Genomic DNA, 22,040 nt, shown 5'->3' on the forward strand with positions numbered 1-22,040 from the left:
ATACATTTAAAATAAAATGTTATTAGGTACATGCGCCGAATACAACAGGTGTAGACCTCACAGTGAAATGTTTACTTACGAGCCCCTAACCAACAATGCAGTTAAAAAAAAATATGGATAAGAATGAAAAGTAACAAGTAATTAAAGAGCAGCAGTAAAATAACAATAGTGAGACTGTACCGTTACCCCCTTGTAGTCAATGTGCGAGGGCATCGGTTAGTTGAGGTAATATGTACATCTAGGTAGAGTTAGTGACTATGCATCAATGATAAGAGTAGCAGCGGTGTAAAAGAGGGGAGGGGGGGGGGGGTCAATGCAAATACTCTGGGTAGCTATTTGATTAGGTGATCAGGAGTCTTATGGCTTGGGGGTAGAATCTATTTAGAACCCTCTTGGACCTAGATGTGGTGCTCCGGTACCGCTTGCTGTGCAGTAGCAGAGAGCAGTCTATGACTAGGGTGGCAGGAGTCTGACAATTGTTAGGGTCTTCTTCTGACACCGCCTGGTATAGAGGTCCTGGATGGCAGGAAGCTTGGCCCCAGTGATGTACTAGGCCCGATCACACTGCCCTCTGTAGTGTCTTGTGGTCAGAGGCCAAGCAGTTGCCATACCAGGCAGTGATACAACCAATGCTCTCGATGGTGAGATCTGAGGACCCATGCCAAATCTTTTCAGTCTTAGGGGGAAAAGGTTTTGTCATGCCCTCTTCACGACTGTCTTGGTGTGCTTGGACCGTGTTAGTTTTTTGGTGATGTGGACACCAAGGAACTTGAAGCTCTCAACCTGCTCCACGAGAATGGGGGCGTGCTCGGTCCTCTTTTTCCTGTAGTCCACAATCATCTCCTTTGTCTTGATCACGTTGAGGGAGAGGTTGTTGTCTGTGATCAGGTCTACTACTGTTGTGTCATTGGCAAACTTAATGATGGTGTTTGAGTGCCTGGCCGTGCAGTCATGAATGAACAGGGAGTACAGGAGGGGACTGAGCATGCACCCCTGAGGGGCCCCCCATGTTGATGATTAGCGTGGCAGATGTGTTGTTACCTACCCTTACCACCTGGGCGTGTTCCGTCAGGAAGTCCAGGATCCAGTTGCAGAGGGAGGTGTTTAGTCCCAGGGTCCTTAGCGTATTGATGAGCTTTGAGGGCACTATGGTGTTGAATGCTGAGCTGTAATCAATGAATAGCATTTTCACATAGGCGTTCCTTTTGTCCAGGTGGGAAATGGCAGTGTGGAGTGCAATAGAGATTGCATCATCTGTGGATCTGTTGGATGGTATGCAAATTGGAGTGGGTCTAGGGTTTCTAGGATAATGGTGTTGATATGAGGCATGACCAGCCTTTCAAAGCACTTCATGGCTACAGACGTGAGTGCTACGAGTCAGTAGACATTTAGGCAGGTTACCTTAATGTTCTTGGGCAGAGCCACTATGGTGGTCTGCTTAAAACATGTTGGTATTACAGACTCAGACAGAGAGCGGTTGAAAATGTCAGTGAAGACACTTGCCAGTTGGTCAGCACATGCTCACAGTACACGTTCCTGGTAATCCGTCTGGCCCTGTGACCTTGTGAATGTTGACCTGTTTAAAGGTCTTGCTCACATCAGCTGCAGAGCACGTGATCACACGGTTGTCCGGAACAGCTGATGCTCTCATGCATGTTTCAGTGTTATTTGCCTCGAAGCGAGCATAGATGTAGTTTAGCTTGTATGGTAGGCTCGTGTCACTGGGCAGCTCTCGGCTGTGCTTCCCTTTTGTAGTCTGTAATGGTTTGCAAGCCCAGCCACATCCAACGAGTGTCGGAGCCAGTGCAGTATGATTCGATCTTAATCCTGGATTGACGCTTTAATGGTTCGTCGGAGGGCATAGCGGGATTTCTTAAAAGCTTCCGGGTTAGAGTCCCGTTCTTTGAAAGCGGCAGCTCCAGCCTTTAGCTTAGTACGGATGTTGCCTGTAATCCTTGGCTTCTGGTTAGGGTATGTACATACATTCCCTGTGGGGACGATGACATCGATGCACTTATTGATGAAGCCAATGACTGATGTGGTGTACTCCTCCATGCCATCGGCAGAATCATGGAACATATTCCAGTCTGTGCTAGCAAAACAGTCCCGTAGCTTAGCATCTGCTTCATCTGAACACTTTATTGATTTATTGATTTCATTTTTGCTTGTAAGCAGGAATCAGGAGGATATAATTATGGTCAGATTTGCCAAATGGAGGCTGAGGGAAAGCTTTGTATACATCTCTGTGTGGAGTAAAGGTGGTCCAGAGTTTTTTTTTCCCCTCTGGTTGCACATTTAACATGTTGATAGACATGTGGTAAACAGATTTAAATTTCCCTGCATTAAAGTCCCCGGCTACTAGGAGCGCCGCCTCTGGGTGAATGTTTTCTTGTTTGCTTATGGCGGAATACAGCTCATTCAATGCTGTCTTAGTGCCAGCCTCTGACTGTGGTGGTATGTAAACAGCTACACAAAATACAGATGTAAACTCTCTAGGTAGATAGTGTGGTCTACAGCTCATCATGTGATACTCTACCTCAGGCGAGCAATAGCTCGAGACATCCTTCGATATCGTGTACCTTTTGTTATTTACAAAAATACATAGTCCGTCGCCCCTTGTCTTACCAGACGGCACTGTTCTATCCTGCAGGTACAGCGTATAACCAGCCAGCTGTATGTTGACAGTGTCGTCGTTCAGCCACGACTCCGTGAAGCATAGGATTTTACAGTTTTGAATGTCCCATTGGTAGTTTAATCGTCCGAGTAGGTCGTCAATTTTATTCTTCAAAGATTGCACGTTTGCTAGCGGAATGGAAGGAAGTGGGAGTTTATTCGATCGATCAAGTTACATGTTTTCAGTCAGTCAATATTTCAATGGAGCAGCAGTGAGATGACAGGATACTGTGTAGAGGAATGCTTTTAAAACTACCCAAACAGTCACTTCAGTTAATGATTTACTTCAGCTTTGATTGGATCTCAGCGCCAGGCCAGTTAATGTAAACCATGAGAAAGCAATGTCCCAAATGGACCTGCAACAAGCATGACAGCTCTGTAGTCATAAAACACCTCCAGAAGAATAATACCATTTCTTAGTGCATGATATTCAGTTTCACTGGCATATAGTACGTTCTATGGATGGTCTTAAACTGCAGTAATTTATATGAACATGACTGGGTTTTCTAACATTTGTATCCATTCATCATCATCATCAATAGCATCTCCCAGGTCTTCCTCACATTTTTGTTTAACATGTTTTGTGTCATCAGGAAAAGTCTATCAACCCTTGATACAGTTTGGAAATCAACTTTTGAGGTTTGTCAGACTGCCTTAAAATATCAAAAATACTCTACCTCAGGCGAGCAATAGCTCGAGACATCCTTCGATATCATGCACCTGCTGTTATTCACAAAAATACATAGTCCGTCGCCCCTTGTCTTACCAGACGCCGCTGTTCTATCCTGCCGGTACAGCGTATAACCAGCCAGCTGTATGTTGATAGTGTCGTCGTTCAGCCACGACTCTGTGAAGCATAGGATTTTACAGTTTTGAATGTCCCATTGGTAGTTTAATCGTCCGAGTAGGCCGTCAATTTTATTCTTCAAAGATTGCACGTTTGCTAGCAGAATGGAAGGAAGTGGGAGTTTATTCGATCGCCTACGAATTCTCAGGAGGCAGTTTGGAAATCAACTTTCGAGGTTTGTCAGACTGCCTTAAAATATCAAACACAGAGGGGGGGGGGGGGATTATTTGTAAATGCTTGCACTGTGGAGGCTTAGCCTGGTAAAACCAGACTGAACACTACACTCAAGTTCACTCAGGTTCAACGAGGCTAGTGTAGACTTCCCACCAGACAGAGATTAGGTCTTCATGGGAGAGAGGAACCTCGCAGCATTTTTTTGTGACCCTGGGAGGCAAGCTGAAACCCTGGGGCCATGTGGTGTCTGTCTGGTGGCTGTGGCGGAATCAATAGGGGCCTGTTCAATGAATAACACTGGCACTGATCTCGAACAAGGTCTTGGGAGTTGCTAATTGCTTCTGCTTTGTTTATCAGATGGACATTCTCCCTCTGACGTTATAAAGGTAATTAGTTCACCCCGAGACAAAAGGAACCTGTTGCTAATCACCTCCCATGGTTGCTATGTTGACACTGGACAGCAAATTTAAAGGTCCTCCTCTCTCTGTCTTTTGCCCGTAGAGTAGGGGTGCTGATCTATGATCCGTTTGGCCTTTCAGATCATAATGAATAAGATTACATGGACAGAGGGGACCTTATCCTAGTACTCCTACTCTGATGCTTTGACCCAGGTTATAAAAACTGGTAGTTTTTAAAATTGTTTTATCCCTCCCTAGGTTACATGTTGAGTCAATTCTCAAACAAGTCTGAGCTTGTTTTGTTTTTCAGTTTTATCGTGAAATCTGCTCTGATCTTCTTCTTTCACCAGGCTCAGCTATTGATCTTAACGACAGCCCAGATATAACAGGCCACAGTCCTCAATCCTCAGAGGCTATTGATCTAGTAGTCAGTGTGTCAGACAGATAGTCACTAGATATTGTGTAGCAGCCGCGGAACCATTCAGATGGCGAGGATTAAGCTCTTTTCTCTTGGCCTGTTCTAATAAAATTCAGGTTTATAAGAACTTTAAAATACGGCCTGGCCTACTGAAACACAAGCCTGGCAGGAAAAGAGTGGAGTAGCCATTATTGTGTTTTTGAGCCCTGCACCATGTTTTTCAGTAAGCTTGTGGTTTTAGACTAGGACTTAGAAGAGACATTTACAATAACACTCTTGCTTTTAAAAGGAGCTCTAATGGAAGGAAGCACCTTATCGGTAAAAGCTCTACTTTTCTAGGAATTCATCTGACGCCTTTTTGAGCATTTTGAGCCTGGTTCAATTTGAACAGCACAGACATCAGATATGGTATGTTACCTCGAACAAGGCTTCACACTCCATTGCTTGTGCTTTCCACCTGAAAAAGGCACAACTCTTTTGACCTAGACTGTCACCGGGGAATTTCAGGCGAACAAGAGAAGAAGAAAGGAAAAATGGTCCGGTAGCCTAGTTGGACAGCTCTGGCTACCTGCTCTCCAAAACGACAAATGATCTGGTGCTCTGCATTGACCTTGGTCTGGGACTAATTGCTAGTTGCATGACTCTAGCTGCTGTTTGAGTTTACTTTAACCACATTAGTGGCAAAATGTGTTGCTTCCAAGCAGAACCGAAGTAAGTCAAACAAGGTATTGAAAAGCACAATTTAGTGAAGAACCACTCAATTGCGTTACCGTTGAGAGTTTTTGTGGAACTTACTGTAAAAGCGTTACATTGTGGCTTCACTTTCACTAATGAAGGCTTTGTAAGAAGCTTCAATATTGCTTTGTGTAACACATTGCCCCAACTGATATTGTGTTGAGTGTTTACTATCGTCAATGTGATTAAACTTGTAAGAGGCCAATTTAGATTGGAATGGAGAGAAAATATGTTCATAAAATCAGGGGCGCAACTTTGATTTTAGAAGTGTGGGGGACATCATTTGTATTTATATGATTTCTAGGGGGTAGATCAGCATTAATATTGCAGATAGATTGTGGCTTCCATCAATGTAATTGTCTGCATCATTTCCAACCACCCATATATATTTTTGTTAAATGTATATTTAAAAAATATATATATTCCTTTATTATCCACTAACCGTATGATCCCTCCCCCTAATTGGAGTAAACTAATGGCCAACCATACTTAGGCTTTTACTTCCAGTTTATACACACTATATACATTTTACAGACACAGTATATTTTACAATAGTTATCTTTTGTTTGTTTTCAGTCCCATCTTTCACCTCCACTCAACCCCTCCCATCCATCTCTGAACACCATCCAGTTTTGATCTCTATTTGCAATATATTTGAACTGTGCTGTGATGTTTCACAAAAGTTCTGAATCTTTCTATTCACATAGATTCTACATATTTTTGCGAAGAGTATTATATTATTGATCGATTTGATGACTTTTAACTCACCTAGCAATGCTATTTGCAGAGGGGGGACATAACTTGAACATTTCCTGTGTTTCTACACAATCTAATATGACCCATGGCCCTTCTAGCCATCTATTTAAGAACAACAAAAAGTAAGCAAAAATGCCCCCAGTCATCAAGCTAGGTAAGAGATGAAGTGATATGACTGAACTCATCATGATAATTCAATCAATATAGTGTTGCACCTTTAACCAATAGCCTAACAAATGAGCAACTCTTAAAGCACAGACATAACTTTAAATTGTCTTTTAAGACATCCTCTATATCAAATTTCAGCCAGACCGCTCATCCAACCCGAGCCGTCTACACGCCCGACCCCCACCAGTCTTGTCAATAACTGATCTCTCTCTCCCCATCTTTTGATATTTTTTTATGACTCAGCGAAGGTTTGGAAAACAAAAGTTGAATAAAAGCACACATTAACACACAGAAACAGTACACCTTCCATATAATTCATATCATAGGCCTAATAGTACTGTAGAGCTCTTTTTCCTTTCACGGGATATAACTGGGTCACCCCGAGCTGCCCCTAGGGGTCCATGGCCCTGTAGCGCCCCAACCCAACACAACCCACTCAGCTTTAGGATCTTAGTGAAACATTCATTATTGTTTTCAGGTGTGTTAGGCCACGGCCAGAGTGACATCAGTACAGCAGACCCCCAGGGCCAGGACTGTGCAGCTCAGCAGCTAGGGATTGCCTAAATAGGTATCTCTGTTGACGTGGGCATGTTTTTAATACAGACTCCTTTTGTCGTACAGTATTCCATATAAGGCATCCAGACCTTATGAAAGTTGCACAGTATACCCTTAATCTTAAAGCAAATCTAGTGATACTGTACATAACTTGATATTTCTTCACTACATTGTGGGAGGATAACTATCCTTCCAATTAATGGCAATGCATTTATTAGCCACTATAAATGCTAGTTTACACAGTTTCTTCTTATTTTTTAAATGTAACCTTTATTTAACCATGCAAGTCAGTTAAGAACAAATTCTTATTTACAATGACGACCTACCTGGGCCAATTGTGCGCCGCCCTATGGGACTCCCAATCACGGCCAGATATCACACAGTCTGGAATCAAACCAGGGACTCGAGTGACACTTCTGGCACTGAGATGCAGTGTCTTAGACCACTGCAACACTCGGCACTGATACGTCTCCAGTAGCAATATTTACAAGCAAACAAAAACAGGGAAAAGGGGGAATCTGTAGACATGCTGTGTTAAAAGAACATTCTCTTTGCCAGAATTCAGCCAGCCTTCACCAGACCACAACATATGCAAATATGTCCTCTTTTGTGCTTTACACCTCCAGAAGAATAATACAATTTCTGAGTGCATGATATTTAGTTTCACTGGCATATAGTACGTTCTATGGATGGTCTTAAACTGCAGTAATTTACATGAACATGACTGGGTTTTCTAACATTTGTATCCATTCATCATCAATAGCATCTCCCAGGTCTTCCTCACATTTTTGTTTTCATGTTTTGTGTCATCAGGAGAAGTCTATCAACCCTTGATACAGTTTGGAAATCAACTTTCGAGGTTTGTCAGACTGCCTTAAAATAGCGTCCGGCTTGTCCAGTGTTTGCTGCACAGAGAGAATAATGTGTTTAATCTTCAAATTCACATCACCTCTGTCACAGACTGGTCTTCCCTGGCTGCCTGACCCTTGTCACCATCTGATCCTCCTAAAATGAGGCATGACAAAATTACTTTGGTGTACATTATCCAAGAATATAATAAATGGTTCAATAATTGAAAGGACCATTATTCCTAGACTGTAGCTTTAAGGTTAAGCTGCTGTCATGTAGCTACTGTAGGTCTACCCATCAATTCAAGATGGAACTTTATCATTCACTGAATATACTGCAAAATTCACCTGTGCTCCCTAGAGACTGGTCTTCCTTGGCTGTCTGACCCTGCTGGGAATCCTCTCACTCTTAAAAGGTAGGCTATAAAAATAGCTCAAGAGAAAGTGCAAGTCTCTCCTACTCTGCTCCCTTCAAACTACATCTACTATATTAATCTCTGGTAAACTAACCTATTTTAAGTTATTTTTGCACATTTGATATTGCCTATAGGGTGCAAAATTACTGGGAAAATGGCTAGCAAGTGAATTTCCCACGCAGACCTCTACTGTGCACCATGACAGTGAAGCCTGCAAGGTTAGAGCTGTTTATTACTGACTGTTTCAGTATGAAAAGTAGAGAATTATCTAGGGAAAATAAAAGATAACGTTACATTGCCATACTGACTAATACAACTCACATTACACTGAAAAAACGTCAGAATATCAATTTTAAATCATTTGGCCGATTTGTTTCATTGTTTATTTCAGGTCTAGTTTGATTGAGGCAAAAATAATAGCTAACATAAGCAAACATTTGGCCAGCTCTTTTTAATGGTACATCAAACGGCGAAAGTTCATTTACTTCTGAAACGGGACAAAACATTTCCATACAAACACTAGTTTTTTTTGTTTTTTGTTAAGCTAAACAGCAGTTACCTTGCCAGCTACATCAGTCAACTAAAGAGTAACCCGTTTCTGTTCTGCTACCTTTTACAACTCAGTGAAAGAGAGCAACACATAGGGGAAGATTGTTAAACTTTTCTTTTTGCTTTGGGAGGGTTGTGTGTTTTTTTGGGGGGGAGGGTACTGGATTTTTCTCATAAACAACAGCTTGACTTACACCGGCGCCCCAACTAACTCCAACAGTTGAACTTGAAGTGCTTCTGGGCCAGGTCGAGGTCCTCATTGCTCGGGACCTCCACTGGTACTATTGCCGCCCTGGGTCCCGACAATAACACAGCCAAGGCTGTCCTCTCGTGCAACTTCAACAGATTAATGTGGTATATCTGTTGGTGTTTCCGACGCGGTAATTGACAGGTCCAAGCTTCTCGATCACCTCATATGGTCAGTGCCATGTTGCCAGGAACTTACTTTCAGCCGTGGGGATCAAGACCAACACCCTGTCTCCCACCTGGAATTCTCAGGGCTGGGCTCCCCGATTGTAGGCTTGGGCTCGTTGGGCCTTCTCCATATGTTCCCTCACGACTGGCCATATGGCTGTCATCTGCTCCCACATCGTCTCCACGTGCTCTACCACGCTGTGTAAGGGGGTCGGTTGGGCTTTCCACCCCTCCTTGTCAAGGTCCAGTAGGCCGTGTGGCCTCCTCCCATAGAGGAGTTCGAACAGGGAAAACCCAGTGGAGGATCGGGGTACTTCTTGGATTGAGCTCCCAGGCGATTCCCTTGGATACCGCTGCCCGTAGGGGAATGGCCTCAGGATACCGGGTGGCATAGTCCACTATTGCCAAGATGTACCTGTGTCCTCGAGCAGTCTTCACCAGGGGTCCCTCTATGTCCATGGCAATGCGTTCAAATGGTACCCCGATTATTGGCAGGGGGACCAGAGGGTTTCGAAGTGTGCTTTCAGGGCAGTGAGTTGACACTCCGGTCTTCCGCGGCACTCCTCATCCCATGCCAGTGGAACCGGGCGGCGATCCGTTCCCGGGTCTTCTCCATTCCCAGGTGCTCCCCCAACAGGTGGGTGTGGGCCAGCTGAAGAACGGTTCCTACGTCTGTCGGGGCAGCAACAATACCTCTTGAAGTTCCCCCTGTTGGTGCAACACCTGTTACAAAAGGTTATTCTTAATTTGGAAATGGGGGTTCCGCCAGTCACTTACAGAAGTAGCTGTCCATCCACCACTATCACTTGGGCAGCGGCAGCTTTCAAATTGGGCTGTCCCGAATTGTCCCCTCAGTTGGCCCCCCGTGGGTGTCTCGACTGGCCCCTCAAAATCGAGGAGGGGGAGGCTAGGCTCCTCTTCCAGTGGTACACCAGGGGGTCCGGGTTCCAGCTCCCCCTCCGACTCCGGACCGGTAGAGTCAAGTTGGTTAACCGGTGGCTTCCGGGCCGCACAGGAGAGGGGTCGTCCCCGCTCTCTTCTTCGGCCGGCTCATATCTTTTCTTCAACTCGTGCCCCCCATAGGGCCGTGAACAGCGGACAATCCAGTCCCACTAGGAGAGGTACCGGCAGTTCTGGTACTGCACCCACCCTCATCTGGCAGTGCCCTTGTGGCGTCACGATGTTGGTCCATCTGGTGGCATACTGCTTTGTCACCGTGAACACAGGAAATTGACATCTCCCTACCCCGTTCCGTCTCCTGGTTCAGTAGTTACAAGTGTAACCATGCTTCCGGAGTCTAATAGCGCTTCCGTGTCATGTCTATTCACCTTCACCGGGACCATGGGTGCAGTTGATTCGTGGTGAGTCCAACTCGAGGTGACATAATTCACGACGTGACCCACCTCGCCTCAAGGGCTAGCTGATGGCATCAACTCCTCTCGAGCCGGGCAATTCCAGGCAATGTGCCTCCGGGCGCCACACTCAAAACACCTCCTTTGGTCTCTATCTACCTGCGGTCGTCGGTGGCGGGTCGGCCCTACTCCGGCTGTCTCTCCACATGTTTGCCGTCCTTTGGCCCTGCCAACTGTCGGTTCGGGGTACACCGCAGTGGGGCTGTCCTTCAGTGCCCTTGGACGGGTCGCTGACTCGGTCCCGGCTCCCACTCAGCAGTGCCTGAGTGTTCTTTTGTATCTCCACTGCTTCCAGGAGGCCCTCCAAAGTCTGGGGCGCACATAGACTCGTGGCCCTCTTCATGTCCAGGACCACTTTGTTGAGGATGGAGAGGGTGGATACGTCGGTGAGGAGCAGTGCCCTAGTGACGCGCAGTAGATTGCTCATCTGGGCTCGGGGGGGATGCGTCAGATGCAAACCTTCAGTTGTTGAGCCCGATGGGCCAGGCTGTACCCGTAGCGGCTGAGTATCTAACGTTTGAGTACGTCGTAGTTTGTCGCCTGTTCGTCATTTAGGTCCCAATACGCCTTTTGGGCATTCCCAGAGAGGAACAAATGTTTTTCTGAGGTCTTGGCTGATTTCTTTTCATTTTCCCATGATGTCAAGCAAAGTGGCACTGAGTTTGAAGGTAGGCCTTGAAATACATCCACAGGTACACCTCCAATTGACTCAAATAGCCTGTCAAAAGCTTCTAAAGCCATGACATCATTTTCTGGAATTTTCCAAGCCAGGTTTAAAGGTACAGTCTACTTAGTGTATGTAAACTTCTGACCCACTGGAATTGTGATACAGTGAATTATAAGTGAAACAATTGTTGGAAAAATTACTTGTGTCATGCACAAAGTAGATGTCCTAACCAACTTGCCAAACTATAGTTTGTTAATGTGTGGGATGGTAGCGTCCCACCTCGCCAACAGCCAGTGAAATTGCATGGCGCCAAGTTCAAAACAATAGAAATACCATATTTAAAATTCCTCAAACATACAAGTATTTTACACCATTTTAAAGATATTCTTGCAAATCCAGCCACAGTGTCCGATTTCAAATAGGTTTTACAGCGAAAGCACACCAAATGATTATGTTTGGTCAGCACCTAGTCACAGAAAACCATACAGCCATTTTCTAGCCAAAGAGAGGGCTCACAAAAATCAGAAATAGCGATTAAATTCATCACTAACCTTTGATGATCTTCATCAGATGGCACTCACAGGACTTCATATTACCCAGTAAATGTGTGTTTTTTTCGCTAAAGTTAATCTTTATGTCCAAAAACCTTATTTGAAATTGGTGTGTTATGATCAGAAATGTATTGTCTCAAACAAACATCCAGTGAAAGTACAGAGAGCCATATCAAATTACAGAAATACTCATAATAAACATTGATAAGAGATACAAGTGTTATGCATGGAAATATAGATAAACTTCTCCTTCATGCAACCGCTGTGTCAGATTTCAAAACGCTTTACGGTGAAAGCACACCTTGCGATTATACACTGCTCAAAAAAATAAAGGGAACACTTAAAAAACACAATGTAACTCCAAGTCAATCGCAAGACACCCCCAATAAAGGAGTGGTTCTGCAGGTGGTGACCACAGACCACTTCTCAGTTCCTATGCTTCCTGGCTGATGTTTTGGTCACTTTTGAATGCTGGCGATGCTTTCACTCTAGTGATAGCATGAGACGGAGTCTACAACCCACACAAGTGGCTCAGGTAGTGCAGCTCATCCAGGATGGCACATCAATGCGAGCTGTGGCAAAAAGGTTTGCTGTGTCTGTCAGCGTAGTGTCCAGAGCATGGAGGCGCTACCAGGAGACAGGCCAGTACATCAGGAATAGGAGGGCAATAGGAGGGCAATAACCCAGCAGCAGGACCGCTACCTCCGCCTCTGTTCAAGGGGGAGCAGGAGGAGCACTGCCAGAGCCCTGCAAAATGACCTCCAGCAGGCCACAAATGTTCATGTGTCTGCTCAAACGGTCAGAAACAGACTCCATGAGGGTGGTATGAGGGCCCGACATCCACAGGTGGGGGTTGTGCTTACAGCCCAACACCGTGCAGGACGTTTGGCATTTGCCAGAGAACACCAAGATTGGCAAATTCCCACTGGCGCCCACTGGAGTCTGGAGATGCCGTGGAGAACGTTCTGCTGCCTGCAACATCCTCCAGCATGACCGGTTTGGCGGTGGGTCAGTCATGGTGTGGGGTGGCATTTCTTTGGGGGGCCGCACAGCCCTCCATGTGCTCGCCAGAGGTAACCTGACTGCCATTAGGTACCGAGATGAGATCCTCAGACCCCTTGTGAGACCATATGCTGCTGCGGTTGGCCCTGGGTTCCTGCTAATGCAAGACAATGCTGGACCTCATGTGGCTGGAGTGTGTCAGCAATTCCTGCAAGAGGAAGGCATTGATGCTATGGACTGGCCTGCCCATTCCCCATAACTGAATCCAATTGAGCACATCTGGGACATCATGTCTCGCTCCATCCACCAACGCCACGTTGCACCACAGACTGCCCAGGAGTTGGCGGATGCTTTAGTCCAGGTCTGGGAGGGGATCCCTCAGGAGACCATCCCCCACCTCATCAGGAGCATGCCCAGGCGTTGTAGGGAGATCATACAGGCACGTGGAGACCACACACACTACTGAGCCTCATTTGGACTTGTTTTAATACCTCCTTTTTTGTTTGAGCGTTTAGCCCAGTAATCCAAATGCATAATGCACGATCACTTGTTCAGACGAAATGTCAAGAAAGTTATATTACAGTTCGTAGAAACATGTCAAACTATGTATAGAATCAATCTTTAGGATGTTTTTATCATAAATCTTCAATAATGTTCCAAGCGAAGAATTCCTTTGTCTTTAGAAATGCAATGGAACACAGCTAACTCTCGTGTGATCAGCTCATGGCACTCTGCCAGACCTCTAATTTCAGTGGGGCAAAAAAGTATTTACTCAGCCACCAATTGTGCAAGTTCTCCCACTTTAAAATATGAGAGGCCTGTAATTTTCATCATAGTTACACTTCAACTATGACAGACAAAATGAGCGAAAAAAATCCTTAAAATCACATTGTAGGATTTTTTATTATCTAATTATGGTGGAAAATAAGTATTTGGTCACCTACAAACAAGCAAGATTTCTGGCTCTCACAGACCTGTAACTTCTTCTTTAAGAGGCTCCTCTGTCCTCCACTTGTTACCTGTATTAATGGCACCTGCTTGAACTTGTTATCAGTATAAAAGACACCTGTCCACAACCTCAAACAGTCACACTCCAACCTCCACTATGGCCAAGACCAAAAAGCTGTCAAAGGACACCAGAAACAAAATTGTAGACCTGCACCAGGCTGGGAAGACTGAATCTGCAATAGGTAAGCAGCTTGGTTTGAAGAAATCAACTGTGGGAGCAATTATTAGAAAATGGAAGACATACAAGACCACTGATTATCTCCCTCGATCTGGGGCTCCACGCAAGATCTCACCCCGTGGGGTCAAAATGATCACAAGAACGGTGAGCAAAAATCCCAGAAACACACGGGGGGACCTAGTGAATGACCTGCAGAGAGCTGGGACCAAAGTAACAAAGCCTACCATCAGTAACACACTACGCCGCCAGGGACTCAAATCCTGCAGTGCCAGACGTGTCCCCCTGCTTAAGCCAGTACATGTCCAGGCCCGTCTGAAGTTTGTTAGAGAGCATTTGGATGATCCAGAAGAAGATTGGGAAAATGTCATATGGTCAGATGAAACCAAAATATAACATTTTGGTAAAAACTCAACTCGTCGTGTTTGGAGGACAAAGAATGCGGAGTTGCATCCAAAGAACACCATACCTACTGTGAAGCATGGGGGTGGAAACATCATGCTTTGGGGCTGTTTTTCTGCAAAGGGACCAGGACGACTGATCTGTGTAAAGGAAAGAATGAATGGGGCCATGTATCGTGAGATTTTGAGTGAAAACCTCCTTCCATCAGCAAGGGCATTGAAGATTAAACGTGGCTGGGTCTTTCAGCATGACAATGATCCCAAACACACCGCCCGGGCAACCAAGGAGTGGCTTCGTAAGAAGCATTTCAAGGTCCTGGAGTGGCCTAGCCAGTCTCAAGATCTCAACCCCATAGAAAATCTTTGGAGGGAGTTGAAAGTCCGTGGTGCCCATCAACAGCCCCAAAACATCACTGCTCTAGAGGAGATCTGCATGGAGGAATGGGCCAAAATACCAGCAACAGTGTGTTAAAACATTTGAACTCTGTCATTGCCAACAAAGGGTATATAACAAAGTCTTGAGATAAACTTTTGTTGTTGACCAAATACTTATTTTCCACCATCATTTGCAAATCAATTAATTAAAAATCCTACAATGTGATTTTCTGGATTTTTTTTCTTCTTATTTTGTCTGTCATAGTTGAAGTGTACCTATGATGAATATTTACAGGCCTCTCTCATTGTTTTAAGTGGGAGAACTTGCACGATTGGTGGCTGACTTTTTGCCTCACTGTAGATACAGACACATTGCAGAGATACAGACAAAACAGATTTAAACACATTAGCCAGCTTTTGACATGCTTTTTAAAAGTGGGTATGGTTGTAATTGAGTTGCTGTGGTAGTTTGTTCCACACAACAGCACCAGTGTATAAAAATGTGTTCTTACCAGATAGCTTATATTTTTTTATGTTTGGGGCTGCTGGTGAATCATGATGTGCAGGCAGAATCAAAGGGACACTGGACTACAGCACTTGGGAGAGTCTTTAGGGTGTCTATAGCTAGGTGTCCATCCAATTGGCGACAGATTTTCATGTGAATATTCTAAAGTATACATAAAAACAATATGCACATTTCCCCATCAGAGTTGTGCTTCCATCAAATGGACTTGTCTGTGCGTGTATACGCAGTGTACATAAAAATGAAAAGTACGCAATAAAAACTTACATGGGTTTCTATCGCATTTTCACCTTACGGTGGTCAAACTGCTGCCAAGCATCAATCATCATGTCACCAGAATAAGACCCTCAATATTTATTGAAAGGAGCATCCATCAACCTCGTCACCGTGCACTTTCCCCACCCTTTGAAGTTCATCATAATGTATTTAATCTAGCCGAATAAAATGCATTCTTTCCCATGTTATGAAAAAACGTACTTTACTCGCATAACAAGGCTGGATGGAAACCTGGTTGATGTCCAGCCATTTTGAGGATGTGGAATTATATTTTGGACGAACATGCGCATGCCTGGCCTACAGGAGACTTCTGGACTAGCCGAATTACATTAAAACATTGACTGGTTGTGTTTATGCCACAAAAAAAGCTAATACATAAAAACATTTGAATGACAAATATTTAAGCTATATTGAAGTGTTAGGTTCTAGGTGCGCTAGGGATAGCCTGTCGGATTGGAGAGGCAAAGCGCATGTTAAGCTTTCCTGAATAACTGGGCCTGCCGGGAGCATATGTGGCCACATTATTATAGGTCTACTTGGGAGAACGATGATCTGCAACAGACAGCGCATCTCAGTATCAGAAGAAAAGAGCGTTGGGCCAGCACCGTTTATTCAAATAAAATTTTCACTGCAGCCTAGAGTAGAATTTTGTACTCACTTGAAAACAATTATACAATGATTCATTGTATTGTGGTATTGTAGGATAATTGTATATTGTCCCAAAACAAAATCAATAGGGGAGCTATCTGAGCTGCGTGTCTCATATCCTCACTGTTCTTTTTTGCTCAATGATGCACCAGGCCTCAACACTGCCTATCAGCTATTCCTATATGTTGATGTGGATTCAATGCTTTTATGTGGGGTTTGATTGGTAGTTAGCCTATTGCAGATCTGTACAAATGATCCACTTACCAATATCACTATGAATGGTGGATAGAAGGCAGGATAGACAGACTGGTAGGCTATATTGATCTGTGGTATAGTAAAAGTTAGCATGCGGAAAAGCATAGTGCATAAGGGAAATACCAAAACGCCTTGATATAAGGGAGGCGCATGCAAGCAGATGAGGAGATTTGGCTAGGATGGAAGAAATGGTATAGTAAAACCTTTCTTACATGGCACATATTGCACTTTTACTTTCTTCCCCAACACTTTGTTTTTGCATTATTTATTTGAGGCTAAATTGATTTTGATGTGTTCATTCAGTATTGTTGTAATTGTCATTATTACAAGTAAAATTTAATTTAAAAAAAAAGTCTGATTAATCAGTATCGGCTTTTTTGGTCCTACAATAATCTGTATCAGCGTTGAAAACTCAATCAGTCGACCTCTATTGTAAACCAGGGGAAAAAACACACTAGCTTCTCATGTGCACAATATATAACAGCACAACCCAAAGCGAAAAAATAAGTTTGACAATTTAAGATGTTTTATTGTCACATACAGTGAGGGGAAAAAAGTATTTGATCCCCTGCTGATTTTGTACGTTTGCCCACAGACAAAGAAATTATCAGTCTATAATTTTAATGGTAGGTTTATTTGAACAGTGAGAGACAGAATAACAACAAAAAAATCCAGAAAAACGCATGTCAAAAATGTTATAAATTGATTTGCATTTTAATGAGGGAAATAAGTATTTGACCCCCTGCAAAACATGACTTAGTACTTGGTGGCAAAACCCTTGTTGGCAATCACAGAGGTCAGACATTTCTTGTAGTTGGCCACCAGGTTTGCACACATCTCAGGAGGGATTTTGTCCCACCCCTCTTTGCAGATCATCTCCAAGTCATTAAGGTTTCGAGGCTGACGTTTGGTAACTCGAACCTTCAGCTCCCTCCACAGATTTTCTATGGGATTAAGGTCTGGAGACTGGCTAGGCCACTCCAGGACCTTAATGTGCTTCTTCTTGAGCCACTCCTTTGTTACCTTGGCCGTGTGTTTTGGGTCATTGTCATGCTGGAATACCCATCCATGACCCATTTTCAATGCCCTGGCTGAGGGAAGGAGATTCTCAGCCAAGATTTGATGGTACATGGCCCCGTCCATCGTCCCTTTGATGCGGTGAAGTTGTCCTGTCCACTTAGCAGAAAAACACCCCCAAAGTATAATGTTTCCACCTTCATGTTTGACGGTAGGGATGATGTTCTTGGGGTCATAGGCAGCATTTCTCCTCCTCCAAACACGGCGAGTTAAGTTGATGCCAAAGAGCTCCATTTTGGTCTCATCTGACCACAACACTTTCATCCATCATTCACATGTTCATTGGCAAACTTCAGATGGGCTTGTATATGTGCTTTCTTGAGCAGGGAGACCTTGCAGGCGTGGCAAGACTTCAGTCCTTCACGGCGTAGTGTGTTACCAATTGTTTTCTTGGTGACTATGGTCCCAGCTGCCTTGAGATCATTGACAAGATCCTCCTGTGTAGTTCTGGGCTGATTCCTCACCGTTCTCATGATCATTGCAACTCCACGAGGTGAGATCTTGCATGGAGCCCTAGGCCAAGGGAGATTGACAGTTATTTTGTGTTTCTTCCATTTGCAAATAATCGCACCAACTGTTGTAACCTTGTCACCAAGCCATTTGGCGATGGTCTTATAGCCCATTCCAGCCTTGTGTAGGTCTACAATCTTGTCCCTGACATCCTTGGAGAGCTCCCTTTAAGAGTGTGCTCCTAATCTCAGCTCGTTACCTGTATAAAAGACACCTGGGAGCCAGAAATCTTTCTGATTGAGAGGGGGTCAAATACTTATTTCCCTCATTAAAATGCAAATCCATTTATAACATTTTTGACATGTGTTTTTCTGGATTTTTTTGTTGTTATTCTGTCTCTCACTGTTTAAATAAACCTACCATTAAAATTATAGATGGATCATTTCTTTGTCAGTGAGCAAACGTACAAAATCAGCAGGGGATCAAATTCTTTTTTCCCCTCACTGTACACTAGATAGATGCATGAAATGTGTTTTACAGGGTCAGCCATAGTAGTAGAGCGCCCCTAGAGCAAATGAGGGTTACATTTCGTGCTCAAGGATACATTCACCAATTTTTTATTTTACTTTGACGGGTCAGCTTTCGAACCAGCAACCTTTCAGTTGCTTGGCCCAACGCTCTAACCCCTAGGCTACCTACCACCCTCCCCTATTTTAGACCTAATAAAGAGAGAAAATAAATTGCTTAACATTTTTTGATAATAATTTATGGCACAGCTGAAGTGAGGAGTGGGATTAATCATAGGTAGAAAGCTATTTTTTTTCCTCCGAAGCTATTTTTACCTTTGGTAAAACAACACTCTTCTAAACCACATGGAAGTGGCTACAGTGACTACATCCAGTGGGTTTATAATTCTACAATAAGGACAGGAAGTCAAAGTTCTAATCCTGTGGCACATAAGGATATTTTATCATTTGAACTGAGACTATACCTTCAGAATGACGCTAGCGCTACACTTTAAAAAAATGCTGGGTTAAAAACAACCCAATTTTGGTTATTTGGTAACCCAGCGCTGGGTAAATATTGGACAGAACACACACTGGGTGATGTAATCCATAGGTTATTTTCATGAGGCGTGGCTTCCAGATAGTTATTTTTGGACACCCGTGAGAGCAAATGTAATTCCTGTTCATCGTGATAAATTTCAACACTGAAAATTAAAAAAAAAATCGTGAATATATTTTGCACATTAAACTCTAATACATTTCACAACATTATTATATACATATCACAACATTGAGGTACAATATTAGGATATGTATTATTTATCCCAACATTGGTATATGCATAGGCTCTTTAGAAACTCAAACAATTGTAACCCTCATTTAAGCCACAAAGGTTTCAGTGTTCAACCTTAACATGTGATAATACAACAGAACATATTAACATTTACTCTCACGGGTGGCCAAAAGTAACTACCTGAAACACACATCCCTATTAAGTCACCCCTCCAGTCTTCTGATCTGAACTGCTGGGTCATATCTCAATAACCCAGCATCAATAACCCAGCACCCAGGATCAATAACCCATCAGTTATTAAAGAAAACAACCCAACTAAATGTCCTAATGCCTGGCAACCCAGCAGTCGGGTCATCCAAACAACCCAGCATTTTTTAGAGTGTAGTGTTCTTTACTATGGGAATGACTATCATTGGATAGAATGGTCTTATGCATTTCACATTTATGACAACAAAGACACAAAGTGAAAAGAAGCTAGGCGTAAATGGTAATGAGATATTTGGGGAACGGATGTCTGGTCTAGCAGGCTGTCTCTGAACACACTGTATTTGAAGATGTAAAACAATTCAGACGACAGGCTTACAAGCATCTGTCTCTAATACATTCCTGCTTGTAAGTGGCTCTGATTAGATGTGCATATAAAAGCTAGGTTGTTGTCCCTTTGAACTGAATAAATTGTTGCGTAATCAGATGAGCACTCTGTGCATCTGATACCGAGTGGGGAGAGTTTTCCTTCCCACCCAAACTGATTACCCCTGTCTGTCAAGACATAATCCTATCTTCATGTTTTCACTTGCTCTATATTTAAGTTGATTAATTGAATTACATTACAGCACAGTATGTTAATACCCCTCTCCCCTTCTCTCCCTCCCCCTCCCCATCTCTCTCTCTCTCCCCATCCATCCCTCTCTCCCTCCATCCATCTCTCTCTCCCCATCCATCCCTCTCTCCCTCTCTACAGCTCTAGTGGTGAGGTTTCTGACCAGACGTTTCATCTGGGAGTATGACCCAACGCTTGGTAAGACACCCTTCCTGCTCCCCTCCTGCTGTCCTAGGCAACATTGAAAACAACCTGCACAACACTAGTCTTAGTGTGTTTTGTGCAGCCAGTAAAGCACTCTCCCTATGATTTTGGGTATCAAAGGCTTTATCTGACCTCAAAGGCTGTTTTGATCCAGAGATGACTGTGCTGCGTTGGTCAAAGCCTTCTATCGCTGCGAGTTATCATATCAAGATAGCAACCGAAGTAATAATAATCACTCCCATGTGGTAGTATATTTCCCCCATATCTCCTCAACATATCATACAGATTCATTTTCTGACAATATGCCTTTTTAGGTTAGGCCTGACCTCGTTTTTATAGCAAAAACTACATCACAAGCCTAGCCTGGTCGGTGATTTAACATGCTATGAATGCTATGCGATTATGAGACAGGGAGGCAATGCCTTAAGTTTAGGGCGAGGTGAAGCGTCATTCATTCACGCCAGTTGTCGGTTAATCAGGTTTATATATAGGCTAAGTGACCACAGTGACCGTGCAAGGGGAGGTTCGTATAGTAAGCCTACATCCCGTCATTGGCAGAAATCCTATTGTGGCATGTTTTGCTTAAAGCTAGAACAATATTTGGGTTGTTCGGTTCATGGTTCGAAGGCATGCTATGTACAGAGTCAGCCTCATTACAAGTTGAATAAGACCATGTCACAGACCCAACTGTTGGCATGGGGGGAGCAGGAACATGATATAGACATTAAGCCTCATTGCATGCAGACATTTCAATGTGATGGATGCTATATATACACATATACTCCTACAAATACCAATGGTCTAAGATATGCTTATAGCATGCTGTCAAACAATTAGCTTGAAAGGGAATTGGATCCGGCAGATATTTATATATATTTTCTCACTGCAAGCCACGTCTCTGATTCCCATTGACAGTTTCCCCATTTCCCCCCTGAATGTGATGTACGTTTTGGTGCAGGCTCAAGTGCTTGTTATTCGAACATCATTCAAGAGTATAACCTAGTACCCACCACAGCTTATTTCCTGACATCACACAAGGGTTGAATGAAAGATGAAGGCTTTGGGCTGAGAGAGAGAGAGAGACAGCGCTCACCGCTCTGTAAGAAACATGGACGTTGAGAATATTGAATTACAACACCAGACAGATTAATTTCATGAAGTTTCAGTACAGGGTCTGGAAGCAATTTAATCACGTTTTTGCAAACAGTACGCAGTGTGTGTATACTGTAGGTTACACATATCCTTCGGTGGTTTATGCGAGTCCAGAAAAGTAATATGATTTTAATAACGTGCCTTGTAGTCTACTAAATTGGTAATTTCATCATATGATGATAGAACCCCTAAAATGGAGCCCTCTGATTAAATCAACCACCATGCTGTCAATCTCAAAACGCCTGTAATGAAATGAACAGCAATCTGTTTCGATTGACATTCAAGAAGCACTTAGCGTAGGTGTACAGTCTGCACATACAAATGGATTTGATGAAGCTATGATAATAAGACGAAATCTGGAGGAAATCTACCACATCTTTCTCTTTACTTCCAAGAGATGCCATCTGCTAATTTGTTTTATCAGATTCTTGGGGGGGATTAGACAGCCGTGCAAAATGAAGCTGTTGTACAACAGAGTGCTTTCCATTTCATTATTATATTGTTACATAATTCAACTGTAGGAATATGATATGTTGAAACCTTGTTCGTTTTTGATGTTCCCTCAATTCTGATCAGAGTTTAGGAATTAGGATTTAACCTGCGCAAGGGGGATCAATTAAATATGATTACAAAAGACTGCTACAGTGACTAACATCAGGAAAATATTTTTTGGGGGGATGGAGATACACAATTCAATATATAAATACACAAGTGTAGCCGATGTGAAATGGCTAGCTAGTTAGCGGTGGTGCACGCTAGTGGCGTTTCCATCGGTGACGTCACTTGCTCTGAGA

The 22,040-nt window shown here is 43.5% G+C and overlaps 1 protein-coding gene across 1 annotated transcript in view; it reads left to right on the forward strand.

Moving 5' to 3' along the window:
• LOC109896400 (ras-related and estrogen-regulated growth inhibitor) overlaps positions 1 to 22,040 on the forward strand; it is a 57,461-nt gene that overhangs the window by 30,278 nt on the left and 5,143 nt on the right. Inside the window, exon 3 of the mRNA XM_020490654.2 lies at positions 20,032 to 20,088. Within this exon, the coding sequence (XP_020346243.1) occupies positions 20,032 to 20,088 (57 nt within the window). The remainder of the gene's footprint in view (positions 1 to 20,031; positions 20,089 to 22,040) is intronic.

The sequence above is a fragment of the Oncorhynchus kisutch genome, linkage group LG9, assembly GCF_002021735.2.
Source record: "Oncorhynchus kisutch isolate 150728-3 linkage group LG9, Okis_V2, whole genome shotgun sequence".
Classification (NCBI taxonomy): domain Eukaryota; kingdom Metazoa; phylum Chordata; class Actinopteri; order Salmoniformes; family Salmonidae; genus Oncorhynchus; species Oncorhynchus kisutch.